General features: G+C 37.9%; 1 protein-coding gene across 1 annotated transcript in view; it reads right to left on the reverse strand.

The window, feature by feature from the left end:
* Cpe (carboxypeptidase E) overlaps positions 1-14,368 on the reverse strand; it is a 113,953-nt gene extending 99,585 nt beyond the window's left edge. Inside the window, exon 1 of the mRNA XM_071610542.1 lies at positions 13,848-14,368. Coding sequence (XP_071466643.1) covers positions 13,848-14,154 — 307 coding nt within the window. The 5' untranslated portion in view covers positions 14,155-14,368. The remainder of the gene's footprint in view (positions 1-13,847) is intronic.
* Positions 14,369-14,702: the final 334 nt, after the last annotated feature.

A 14,702-nucleotide genomic window follows, 5' to 3' on the forward strand; every position in this document is an offset into this window, starting at 1 on the left:
GGTAGGCACTTAGTTATTATTCTTAAGTAAGAACGTCAGAACTACAAATATAATAACACATTCAGGAATGAAAGACACAGTATTTTATTTACTGCCCTCTACTACTCAGAGTTTGATTTCCAAACGTGAACTAGTATTTCCAAACATCAGGTAAATGAATGTCTTTATATTTTTCTTGGTGATCTGTCCAATTAGGGTGATTTATACCTATGAGTTGTTAAAAGGGCCCTTCTTATAATAAAGAATTCTTACTACCCTGGTCTAAGAACTAAGAACATCATGGAAAATGTGGCATGGTTTAAAAATTAGAGCCTTCTTGGCTTTTTGGAAAAGTTGGCCAAAGTGTGAATGTTTTCCTTATGCTACTGTCTTTATAGAGTCCATAAAAACATTACCTGCATCCAATGAATTTTTGAGAAAATACCAGTAACTCTCAGCCTTCTGTACATTCATTCAAGAAAAACATTCCCATTTATTCCCTCTCCCTGTCTACAAAGGTCACAGAATTGTAGCAACCAACATGTTCAGCTTCGAGAAAAACAGCAATAGCAACAAAAATACAAGTTTTTAAATACTTATGAAAAATATCTTCAAACTCACACTAAATTGATGCTCCTTAAAGCTACATGTAATTTTTTAGGATACAATTTATGAAAACTGAAATAGAATTGAAGCAGAAAGGAAAATGTTAAACTATTACAAAGTGCCTCCAACTCCCATCTATTCAATAGTCTGAATCAACCATAAAGAATGCACCCAGAAGTCTAGAAATAATGGAAAAGGGGTCTCAAAAATGCTAAAAACAATTATTACATAGTTCATGGTTTGTACTGTTAGAGTAAAGCCCAGGGCTGTCCTTAATCTACAACACACTAATTTAGACACAAATACATTTCATAGACTCTTTTAATGATGTGTCTCCCAATGGTCCATAGTGACCAGTGGAGAGCAAATTAGGAGCTGCAATGAGTTTAAGAAGTGCATAAAACTGGATTTAACTCATAAAAACATTAAGCTCAATTAATCCCAGATACTACAATGGACAGCAGAACATTGGAACCAAACAAAGACATGTTATGTGCTTTAAGGAAACACTTCCAAGAAACATTTAACCCAGATGCTATTCTAAGTTGAAAAAAAGCTAATGTGAGGAAAGCTTATACAACCCTTTTCTACATTGACACATAGAAGGATGCATTTTTATAGGATATTTTGCATGTTTAACACCGCCAAAATTTTCTGCAACTCATGCATTTAAAATCAAGAAATAGCACAAAAAAAAAATTTTCAGAAGAAACCTCCCTACTTTAAGAATTGAGCTTTGAGGGCTGGAGTAGCTCATTGGTAGAGTGCTTGCTTAACTTGCTCAAAATCTTAGGTTCAATCACTGGCAACATTAAAAAAAAAAAAAAAAAAAAAGACTTGAGCTCTGAATCACACTGCATGCAGAAACCAATGTTCAATGCAAGTTTTTGTGATGTCCTGGAGAGTGACTTATGTGACTATTGAGAATTGTAAATTAATTTGTTTTTTTTAAATAATACTCAACTTATTGGGTTGTAAATTGTAAACTCAAAATCCTAGTTATTCCATACGCAGTTAAGTTCTGTTTACAACTCTTAATACTCTATGAACAAATCTGACAGATTCTCTATTCACCTTAAAAGGAGATTTCCTTGAAGTTAAAGATTTTTTTTTTCCCAAAAGGAAAACAACATGTCAATCTACAGTTTTAGAACCACCTGCCCAAAGGATAATGGAGGGTTGGGAGTGGGGAGGAAAGCTGGTACTATGTTCCATCACTACTTCATTTTAAATTGAATTCGAAACAGAAATTCCCTCCCCGGTGACTATACAGCTAATTTGACTTTGCACTTTTTTGGCTCTTAAAACGATCATTTTCTTTTTTTAATATTTATTTTTTAGTTATAGGTGGACACAATGTCTTTATTTTACTTTATGTGGTGCTGAGGATCGAACCCTGTGCCTTAGGCATGCTAGGTGCCCCACGCTCTACCTCTGAGCCACAACCCCAGCCCGTTAAAACGATTATTTTCCATCTCATTCAAAAAAAATTTTTTTCTTCCTTTTCATTTTCATCCTCTTTGCTAGTACTACACAAGTCTTACAAATATTAAGATGATATTCGATAAATGTCATTAAAAGTCACTCATGGCCTTGACCCTTCCTTTACAACTTCCAGGTTTGTCCTCCTGATAACTGGAAGCCCTTAGTACCTTGGTTCTCTTATAAGAAAGCAGCCAGAATGATGTGGCTCAGCATAGAACAAGGACCCATGTCTTAATAAGAAGCAGATCCGGAGGCAACACAGAGCCAAAGCTCTATGTAGAAAGGACCAGAATAAGAAATAAGGACCAGCCTAGGGTAGAGTGTTAACAGAGGATCCTGTTGGGAACCAAATATGAGAGTCAGGCACTGTGGCAGAGATGACCCACTTCTCTTCCAGCTCCCAGGAAAGGAGAACAGAACTGTTCATTGATATACTATTTGGCTTGCAGGTGCAAGAAGAGGTATGCTTGCTCACCCTCCGTTAAAGGTATGGCAGAGTATCTGCATATCCAACAAGTGCGTCATTCATTCTGAAGTGCCTATTTATTCATTCATCAATTCATGGAGAGCTTACTACAGACTCAGTAGATACACTGGATAATACGCAGCAAAATGTGTAGTCAGTATCTAAGTTCCAGGAGAGGGTAGACAGGGTAGGACACCTCCTCTTAAGAAATGGGAGGAGAAAAAAAAAAAAGAAATGGGAGGAGGGGCTGGGATTGTAGCTCAGTGGTAGAGTGCTTGCCTAGCAGGTTTGAGAGGCTTTGGGTTTGATTCTCAACACAACATATAAATAAATAAAATAAAGGTCTATCAACAACTTAACAAATTAAAAAAAAAAGAAAGAAACAGGAAGACACATCACTTTATCATTTGGCAACTTGGAAAATGAATCACCAATGTTACAAAAAATATGTCCTGAATTTAATTTTAAGTCTGATTCTCACTAGATGTTTTGACTTGCTCATGTATTCCTTTAATGACATTTGAAGAAAGTTTATTTGCCAGGTGTTTTTAGAAAATTTAATCCATAAATGATTATAAGTTCCACAATCTTGCAGAAGTTTTAGTATGTTTGGCTAAGAAATTAGCAAGAAGGATGGTCCTCCAGAGAGAAGGAAAACTACAGAAAGCAATATTCAAATCATGAACTGTAAATGAATTTACAGCCATGTTTTTGAAGCCTCATTTTACAATTATGATTTTGTCAGAAATGAATATGAAAGTGTTAAGGACATCAACTAGAAGAAATGAGGCTCTTTTAGGTACGGATAGCTTGTCCCTGTCTGATACCAAGATGGGCCTATATTAACACTTGTTTCTTCTGGAGCTCCATAGAACCTCTTAAAAATAACCCCCTTAAAAAAAAAAAAAAAAACAAGCTCCTTAAGTAACCTCTCTCAGAGTATAACTATCCTTAGTACACCTACTAAATAACAAAAATTTATGTGCATGTTTGTACGGAGGAAATTAAAATCATCCTGACAAGATCATCTTTTCAAAAGAAAGAAATTTACGTGTTTGACTTTTGCTGGTTTGTTTGTCGCAGCGCTGGTAATTGGACATTGGGCCTTGCATGTGCTAGGCAAGTGCCCTTCCACTGAGCTACATCCCCAGTCCCTGTTTGTTTGTTGTTGTTGTTGTTGTTGTTTAAGCGCTTCCACAAAAGAAAAGTTCTATGTGCATCAAGTTCTTATAAATATTATATATGTGTGTGTATATACACACACATATATAATCTAATTCCTTACACATGACAGATACAGAGCTACTGTTAATATAGGACCAAACTGGAGGATGTTTCTAGAGATGAACAGCTATGGATAAAAGGTTGGCAGTAAATGTGTTGAACACATCCCATGTGCTTATAACCCAAGTTCTTCAGACAAAAGCCTGCCAATTAATATGCAGAGCCACTCTTCCTTCATTATCTTAATAACCACAAAAGAGTAGGAAAGCTACAGGGAGGGAAGAGAAAAAAAAAACATGGAACTACTTTAATATTCACTACACTCTCCATACCTACTCCAGAGGATACCCAGTAAGCATCTTCACAAAAACAAAGGCAATTCAAGCCCAACTACTTAAAATCCTGGTAGAATATCTGACCAAATTTGGAGAAGACAATAATAGACCAAAAAAAAAAAAAAAACTTCCTGAAAGAAAAGGACTTTGAGAAAGAACTTTTAAAAATAATAAAATAATAAACAATTTATACAAAAGAGAAAGCTCTCAATTCCTGATAATAGCCATGAATAAAGAGTGGGAAAAAAAGAGGCTATTTTATAGATGTAAGTGAAATCTATAAATACTTTTAAACCAATTTGAAATTTAAAATAATTTGAGATGATTTATTTATTCCCAATTATTTTGTCACCATCAAAATCTATATGTGTATATAGTATTTCAGTATATATAGCTACACGTATTATCCTTCGTATGTCTAACTGGTATTCACATGAGAACTATCTATTATATTTTTATCGTTTCAGTATTTTTGGAAAAGTGAATATAAGTCTTGAGAATATGCATTTAGCAAGCTGATTTGTCTTTGCACAAGCTTTCTAAAGATCCTGTTGATTTGCCAGGTTAATATAGTTTTTGAAAGTATGCAAAATTAATTCTAATGGTGCTGATTATACTGAGAATCTGGCTTAACATTTACTGAGTTCCCACAATGAATAAAACCAATTTCCTTTACTAGTAAACTTAAAAAAGAAAAATTTGTGCTGAGCAATGTCACAATTTGAGACAATGAAAACTATTTCAATAGGACTGTTGTATTTTAAAATCAGATGTCCAACACTGCCCCTAAAACACAAAAAGGACAATTTTTTTTTTTCTTTTGCAAATGTCTTTAACATTTCCAGTAGTTTCCTCCATACATGCTGTCATCATATTTGCTACATCAAGAAAGGAGGGGGAAAACATTTCACCCTTGCATCTATATGCAGCAGACATTGTGCAGAATCAAGTCATGCACCCACTGGTTATACAGTATTCAAACTAATTGCACCCACTGTAAAAGAGTGAATCCAAAGCAAGAAGTGAAATAACACATCCCAAGATATGTGAAGGCATTGCCTCCAAGGGTGACTGACAGATAAACTAAAATGGCAACCGGGCATGATTTCCAGGGATTCAGGAGGCTGTTTCAGGAGGGCTGCTAGCCTGAGGCCAACCTCGGCAATTTAGCAATACCCTGTCTCAAAATTAAAAATAAAAAGGGCTGGGATGTAGCTCAGTGGTACAGCACTCCTGGGTCCAATCTCCAGGAGAAAGAAAGAAAGGGGGGGGAGGGAGGGAAGAGAGAGAGGGAGAGAGAGAGAGAGAAAGAGAGAGAGAGAGAGAGGAAGGAAGGAAGGAAGGAAGGAAGGAAGGAAGGAAGGAAGGAAGGAAGGGCATACATATAATGTGTATTCATTAAATATTCCCTAAATTAATTCAGAAGTATTACTCATATTAACAAAGGCCAACATTTTCTTTTTACCCCTGAAAGCTGATTTCAATGTGGAATGCCACATAGCAATATTTCACAATGGTTACTATAAAAGGTTGTCTTAGAAATTACTCCTTGGCTAGATAAGAGAAACAGAAAAGGGTTATTAAAATACTGGTTGGGTAACAACCCAAAATTTATCATTTCATTATTGAAATTTTTCATGGTCAAGGGTTATGATTTAAGAAAGTTGTTGAACTTTGCTCTAGATATAGTTCCTGGGGGAAAAAAATTACACAACCACAGTGAATAACAGCTGCATAGCCAAGGAAAGATTTTCTGGATTTAAATATTTAGATGATATAGGGAAAGAAACTAGGTTAGATCCAACTAAAAACCCTCACTTCAGGATCAGAACACATGAGGAGCTGCCTGCGGTGAGCAAATAAATGAAGTAATCATTTCTCCCAATTACCTTGACATGCATAACCTCAGCAAGGGAATTTTAGCAACCTGAATTTAAGTTAAAAGTTTTCTTTAGGCTCATTTAAAAAAATAAATGATCTACATCCATTTTTTAAAATAACCAGTCTTGTTTGGAATGTCTTAAGATGAAGGGTTTTATTTATTTTATTTATTATTTATTTGATATAGTGATTAAACCCAGGGACACTTAACCACTGAGCAACATCCCTAGTCCTTTTTCTATTTTATTTAAAGACAGAAATTCACTAAGTTGCTGAGGTTGCTTTGAATTTGCAATCCTCCTACCTCAGCCTCCAAAGCCACTGGATATACAAGTATGCACCACCATGCCTGGTGGTTTTTTAATTATTGTTACAGAACTATGATGCTTAATAGTGTTTTATAGTTAAACAGGTTTCTGTAAAAAGCAAAATATTTACTAGCAGTGGAAAATTGTTCCAGGGTGTATTATCACAATTAACAAGTTTATTTTTGTTTAAGAGTTGGTCAGTGATACTCTACATATGCCACCTTATCCTGCAAAGATTACTTATTTGGCCATAGGTAGATCATTTGAAATAATAAAACGCACTGGAAACATAAATGGGCTGTCTTCTTTGCCCACGTTTTATTAGAAAGAGCTGGCTGTTAATAGAAAGAGCTTGCAAAACACCATATCATGAATTTTAAAAGAAACATTTGCAGAGCAATGAACCCAAGGCAATTCCTGTAATTAATGGGAAGAGAAGGAAGGAGCGCATTTAAACATGTTGTGTATTTAGGGTTGTTTGGTCCATTGGTTTGAATACCAATTTGAATACCATTTCATGAGGAAAAGGAAACTTAAGACCTGGAGACACATGACTTCGGTGTTAAAAACAAGCACACATGGGCTGGGGTTGTGGCTCAGTGGTTGAGCACTTGCCTCACATGTGTGATGCACTGGGTTTGATTCTCAGCACCACATACAGATAAATGAGTAAAATAAAGGTCCATCAACAACTAAAACATTTTTTTAAAAAGAAAACAAGCACACAATTTTTAGCATGCAACACTAAAAACTCAGACAGATTTTTTTTTCCAGTACTAGGGATCAAACTCAGTGCGTCTTACCCCTAAGAAACATCCCTAGTTCTTTTTTATCTTTTTATTCTGAGACAGAGTCTCCTTAAGTTGCTGAGGGTCTTGCTAAATCGCTGAGGCTGGCTTTGAACTAGCCCTGCTCCTGCATCAACCTCTGAGTCTGGGATTATAGGTGGGTACCACCAACCCGGCCTCAGGAAGATTCTTTAAAGATTGAATTTCAATAAATAAATTTTGATTGATTATCTTTAAAACTTGGATTTAACATTTAAGAAAGAGCTTAACTGTCTAAAATGTGTGAAGAATGAGGAGGCCAAGAGGTAGTGTCTCCTACTGGTGAAGCTATTACAGATAACAAAGCAAGTGCATCCCTGAAACTTGAGAAGACAGTAGTTGGTGCATTTCTCTTTTATGCAAACCTAGATTGAACACAATTAGGTATAAGCATACACATCCGGAAAATACCACTTATCTCCTTTTTTGTTATCACACTTCTGGCAGGCTAACACGGATAATGTCAACATCGACCTTCACCATGGCTCTGTTTTACCATATGCACTTTTATCTGTTTGAGAAATTGCATTTATTCAATAAATATTCACTGAGTGACAACTATGTCCTAAGCATAGTATCACATTTGTGATAAAGAAACAAAATGCAATCCTTTAGCACAAACTTATAATCTACTGAAGGAACACACACACCAAGAGTGGAAAGGGCCAGATAGAGGTAATACTAACTGCTACCACACACTGAATTGAAAACTTCATATTTAACACCTCATTTAATTACCACATCATATTCTTTCCATAGATGATACACTTAGGACTTACGAGAGAAATCGACTTTCCTAAGAGCTCTCAGTTGAAAAATAAGAACCAGGATTTAAACTTATGGCCCCTGACATCAAAGTCTATACTGTATACCTTTACCTTATGGCCCTCCAAAGAACAAACAAACAAACAACAACAACAAACAAAACAAAAAAAAAACCCAAAGGAAAAACCCCACTTAATCAGTATCTAAGCACTTTCATTGTAAAAATTTTTTTAGGAAAATAAGGTAGATTGCCAATAAAAATGTTCAAATCATCCTAGATCTATTTAACCACCTAAAGTAACAACCAGAAAGACATTCTCAGATAATGACGAACATTTGGTTCCTATGAAGCAAAATAGGATGTCAAAGAGGAAGAAGAGAAGGAATGTCCCACATTTTAAAAATTGGTAAAAGACAAACATTTGTGTGCAAGAAAATAGTATTAGCAGGGAAGAACACTTTTAGAGTTGTCAACTAGGTCTGTGCAATACCATCCTAAAAGGTGAGCAGATGCCTTAGGATGACATCAGCAACAGCTCCAAGTCTAAATAAAAGCCCATGGAGCACATTTTGCAGAGCAACTGAAGGGAAGAAAAGTTGTTACAAATTAGCCCATCTTATTAATAATTAGATGCAAGCAACTTCATTAGATTCTTTTATATATCCTGTATTACTTGGGCCTCACAGCAATCCTGTGAGGTAAAGTTTTATAGATGGGGGAAAATGGTAAACAGGATTTAAAATCAGGAAGCCACTTAACAAGAAAAGAATTGGAATGCATTAGCCTAACTTTAATCTTGTCAATAAAATTGTCCTTGCCTCATGGCCTCAGAATCATGCTCTGAATTAAATGAATATATCTTAGAGTCTACTGTACATAAATCACATTCTAGCTGTTTTTAGGTGGAGGAAGAGGAGGAGGAGGAGGAGGAGGAGAAAAGACATTCTTTGTCCTCCTGAAGAGCCTGCTAGAGAACTGCCAAATGAATCCTTAATAACAAGATGATCAATAACAATGGGTTAATCCTGTATCTCAAGGTAGGATGATATTAGTTTCATGACAAGCTCCTTTAAAAAAGAAAGAAAAGATTTTATTGTCAAAGAAAATTGGAAAGCACTGCATTATATGCATCTAACATGGAAATTTGGAAATGTCTGTTAGCATATTTTTTTAAATATTTTTATTAGTTGTTGACGGATCTTTATTTTATTTACTTATTTATTTATATGTGGTACTGAGAATCGAACCCAGCGCCTCACACATGCTAGGCAACAGCCTACTACTGAGCCACAACTCCAGCCCCATGTCTGTTAGCATATTAAGGACTATAATGAATTTTGCAAAATATAGTGTTTAACTTCATTTATCTTTGTTTACCTAATACTTACCAAATCATACTAAACTAACGTTCTATCAAATACACTCCAGAAAAGCTGGGTTAATGTGTCACCCCTTACAGGGCTCTTTTGTATTTTTTAATAATGCCTTTTCCTAAAGGAGGGGATTTCACCCCTCATGGTAAACCAAGATGGCAGATGATTCACTGACCACCTCTCAAACCAGGTTCATAGAAAGTCTCTTGTTTTGTCTGAGCCCAGGATATAATAATAGGGACCAATCTAGTTTCTCCTCTCTTCCATTAGCCAATCACAAGTCAATCAAGAATGTTACTTCTGGCAACACTGTGGTGACTCATTCAGATCTAAAAATAACTCTTGACCATGTGAGGTTTGATCCAGATTCTCCTTCAGAATCTAATATCTATCTTCACATACTATAAAATGTTACTTAGTTATAATATTTCACATGAATACATCCTAATCTGTTAGGAAAAGAGGCCATACAAATAATTTAAATTTCCATTTCTTTTTTTCAAGTTGTATAGAAATTTTTCCAGCATTAAATGTTCCATCACAATATTTGGCAAATACATACTGGCATTCACACGCTTTAAATTTTAACAGATTTTGGGGGGGAATGGGTCCAAAATAATCATTCCAATCTTTGAGAAAGGAAAATCCATGCTCTAAAGAATGTGTTTAAGATAACATTTCAGCTATAAATCAGATTCACTTCCAAGAAGCAATCTTGAACTACATGTGAAAGAATCAATGTTTTAAACAAAGGAGTCTTAACTTGTATTTAACTCTGATAGGAAAGTTCTGGAAATACAGATTTCATTACTTAGACAGAAATTGATAGATGTTTCTTTTATGAATATTTCAGACAGTCAAACATCAAGCTGACTCCTATGGTGTTGAGACAATAGGTATAGATATTCCTCCCTCGTCCATTAAAAAGGGAATTTTCTTTCCCTTTTGATGACTTCAAATGTTGAATATCTGAGAGAATCATTTTCAGAAGATAAGTTCAAGTTCACCGCACAGCGTATACCAAACAAAGAGATCATTTCTTTCAACTAAGGAAGATAACTGGTGGTTTTAACAAACATCTGGCCATAAATTGCTAATCTCACCAAGTGAACCTCTTGCAGGTTTGATTGCAGGGAGAGGCACTTCAAGTTTATATTGTTTTGTTTTGTTAGAGTTCTTCTACTATTCTACCTAAATCCTTAGAAAATAGCTAGGTTCTTCTCCTTCTTCTTTTCTTTACTTTATTTTTTTTTTCCTTGCCATTCTAGGCAAGTGCTCCACCACTGAGCCACATTTCCAGCTCACTACTTTTTTTTATGAATTCTGAAAAAGAATTTAGATTAAGAAAACTAACAAACTCCACACTTCTCTCTTGCTAGAAAATAAAGTATAACAACTTCATCAGAGTTTCAGTCAAGTAAATGAAATGAAGTTAAACACTATTTCCTAAAACTGAATCAAAAATGTTATTTTGAACAAACCAAAAGGGGGGGGGCACCTATAAGGGAAAAGTAATTAAGGCAGTTGCTGTCTTTCCAGAGCTATCTGAGCAACACTGGGGTTTAGAAATTTCAGTAATCTGCACCCTTCTGGCCTTCTGTTCATACACTCTTCAAAAACCCAGTCCTCCAGCCTAGTGTCCCTAAACTGCTTTCTCCAGTCTTCTCTCAGCTGTTCTTACACCCTACATACCTTTATGTTGTCAAACCCCCAACTCTCCATTCTCACGAGGGCAAGCAATATCTTCTAGACAATCCATAGAACTTGACTCACCTTGAGTACACATTGTGCTTAAAAAAAAAAAAAAACACCGAATGTGTTGAGCATGGTGGCACGTGCTTATAATCCCAGTGATTTGGGAGACTGAAGCAGGAGGATCCAAAGATCAAGGCATTTTGTATAGACATGTTGTATTCTATTAGTAAAGTAATACCTGAACTTCAATTAATTTAGTGACAGCCTATCTCAAAATAAGAAATAAAAAGAACTGGGGATGTGGCTCCATGATAAAGCATCCCTGGGTTCAATCCCCAGTACCAAAAAAAAAAAAAAACAAAAACACTAAATGTTTTTGTATCTCCTATCTTAGACTAGATATGGATATTTCTTTTTTATTTCTTAAACTAGATCAATCTAAAAGGAATTTGAAGGCCATTTAAGAATGTTGGATGTTTTCTTTATCCAAAACTTCCTAAAAAGTTAATTCACAAAAGAATTATCAAAGTTTTATACCAATCAGATCTCTACATTTACTAGTAGCCTACAGATATCTAGCTTACTTACCCTCATGAAGGGGGAGCAGAGGGGAAAATCACCCTGTAGTGTTTTAGTGTTAGTTCATAAGTTTTTTATTTTTAAAAATGCAATGGACGTTTTGTATTCTATTAGTAAAGTAATACCTGAACTTAAAATTAAGTTTCCTGCATTTAATAAAGAATTGCAAAGCACATATTATACAACATTCTGAGTATCTTTGTAAATGAAATGAGAAATAAAACTTTTTTTAAATACTATGTTGCGGGGCTGGGGCTGTGGCTCAAGCGGTAGTGCGCTCGCCTGGCATGCATGCGGCTGGGTTCAATCCTCAGCACCACATACAAACAAAGATGTTGTGTCAGCCGAAAACTAAAAAAATAAATAAATAAATATTTAAAAAAATAAAAAAATAAATACTATGTTGCCCAGATATTGACTGATCATTTTTCTTTTTTATTTGTTCTTTTTAGTTATACATCAGTGATCATTTTTCTATGATAATGTTGAGTATTTTTCCATAATGTGTACTATTTCTAATGTGTATTCAGTCCCACTGTGTGCCATACCCTAACTGGGTGCTGGAGACAGACCATACCTCACAGAGCTTGCAATCTACAAGAAAGAGCTGCAAATCTTGCTGGACTATCTATTCATTCCAGATATTCAAGCAAAAGAATCATTATATTCATTTTCAAAAGCATATTATCTCCTTACAGCATTATCACTTATAAATTTTATTTCTAATTTTGAAACAAGACAAGATAAACATTAACTTTCACGTAATCGCTTTGAAATAATAATGTATCAAACTCTAAGAAGCAATTTACAAAAAAAGTAAAATAACAAAGGGTTCTAATTAAGTAGGAAGCAGGAGAATCAAAAATATTTAAATTAGCTTTAGTTGTCTGGGATGTCTTGGCTTTGGTTATTTGACTTAGGTGAAAGTGAGTCATCACATTAAATTTTTTCTTTGTGTTCAGATAGCAGTATCAAACTAATTTTCCAAATTTCCAATTCTACATGCTGAATTCTGCCAGAGTACATTGTATTTAATGTTTTCTGGGGCCTCATTTCAGGATTTTGAGAGCAAATTTATTCAGGAATTATTTGAAGGTAAGAACTATTTTTTGTTTACATTATTTGAAGGTAAGGAGTATTTTCTAAAGATTTATTTTTGATTAAGCCATATGCTACACAAAATCAAAATGTTTCTATTGGTCACAAATTTCAATCCCTTAGTTTGGTTCTCATGTATCATTATAAAACTATTCTGGCACTGCATTAAGAATGGTTATCCTATTTTTCTTGCTTTCTTTGTCATTAAAAAATAATAAAGCATTGAGTGCTGATATCATTGGTTCAGATTACCTTTACTCTCAGAAGGAAGATCAGGCCTACCTCATTTCCAAAAAAGCAGAAACATTTTTAAAGCTCCAACACATTTTAAATACCTCTTCACTAATACTAAATAAACGGCATTTAACATAAATTAAAATATGCTTTAACATACTCTCAAGGAAGGTGCATAGGATCAGTATCTGGGAACAACATTTGGAATAAAATCCAGTCACAAACTGTTCATTCCAACGTGGTTAAAGCAGAGAAAATGGACTACTCCTTTTTCCTTAAGTCATGTGCAGTTTCAAAATCTGAAAGCTTGTCAGAGACCACTTTTCCACCCTGGTAGGAAGAGCTGCGTGTCTGAACAACCAAGGCCCCAGATTGGCAGTATCCTTAAAATTCCTGAGCATCCAAAGCAGTGAGTGTGCCGAACACGGCGCGTACAGGTAGAGATGGAGACGCCGAGCCCACAGCACCCAATAAGCTGATGCTCTGGAAATTAGGCAACAAATGATAAATGACTTTTCCCGGTTTTCTCTAAAACCCCGCCCTCTGCACCCTATCTTTCCACTCCTGTCTGTAAGGACTGGCGGCCGCCTTCCTGAGGACTCGCAATCATTCCTTGGGGTGCTTGATACAGCTGTAAGAGTGGCCGCCGGGTTGGCGCGCACGGGGATTTGCTTGCTCCGTACTCTTGTCCGCCACCCTCTCCAGCCTCTCTCGCTGGGGCTCACCCAACAGTGGCCGTAAGGGCTGTGGTGGTGGCTTGGGGCTGGGGGGATGGGCGAGGGGGACAGAGATTAGGCTCCCGGCCATCCGCCGCGGTCTAGGTCCGATTCTTCCCCATTTCCAGCCGCCTTCCGCTTCCCACCTACGCTAGGCACCCCTTACCAGGAGGCACCCCTGGGCCCACCTTTCCCTCCGTCCCCCACCGCCACCAGTCCGACCCTCTGCCGCCCTCCGGGACGCCTCCAGGGCTGGCAAGGGGCATCGCCCTTACCAGGCTCATGGACCCCAGGGTTGTCGGACAGCTCGATGACCAGCAGCTCCCGACCCTCGAAGCTGCGCCCCACCGTGTAGATCCTGCTGATGGCGGTGCACTGCAGCCACACGGACACCAGCGCCTCGCGCAGCTCGGGGTAGCGGTGGTACTCGAAGGAGATGCCGTCTTCCTGCTGCAGCCTCCGGCGCCGCCTCATGCCCGCCGCGGGCGCCCCGGGCTCCTGGGCTTCAGCACCCAGCAGCCACCCGCAGGCGGCCAGTGCCACGCTCAGCGCCAGCAGCGCCCTGCCTCCTCGCCCGACCATCGCCGCGCTCCGCCGCCGGCCGTGCCTTCCTGCCCTGGCGGCCTCTTTTGTCTGCCCGGCTCCGGGTTCAGCTGGCAGGCGCTGCGCGAGCGGCGACAAGTTCCGCACCAGCCTCGCGTCGCCTCACCTTCTGCGCTGAATGAGTGTCACCGCGCGCTGGGGCCGCCCAGAGGAGAGGGGCGACGCGGCGGCTCTGCGGGCTGCACTACTGGCCGCCGAACCCAGGGGAGCTGCAGGAGAAACCACTGCAGTCGGGGGGGCCGGCCGAGAGAGCTGCAGCCGGCGCGCGTCGGGGAGGGCAGCGGGCGCTATCTGTTGGCTCCAAACCTCGGCCAAAGCCGAATGGAGCCTGGGGCAACCCAGGTGACACGACAGCGTAGGTCTGGGCTCCCGGACGTTGCTGTCATTGAGAAAACCGTGACCCGTGACACTGCACGTGGAATATAATTCTTGGATTGTTAGTGGAACCTTTTAAAGAAACATCTATTCCAAGCAGAACGGGGTTTCCATCTTGATGCATTAGAGAATTAGAGAGTATTCCAGGAAGA

Source organism: Marmota flaviventris, chromosome 3 (assembly GCF_047511675.1).
Source record: "Marmota flaviventris isolate mMarFla1 chromosome 3, mMarFla1.hap1, whole genome shotgun sequence".
NCBI classification, from domain to species: Eukaryota; Metazoa; Chordata; class Mammalia; order Rodentia; family Sciuridae; genus Marmota; species Marmota flaviventris.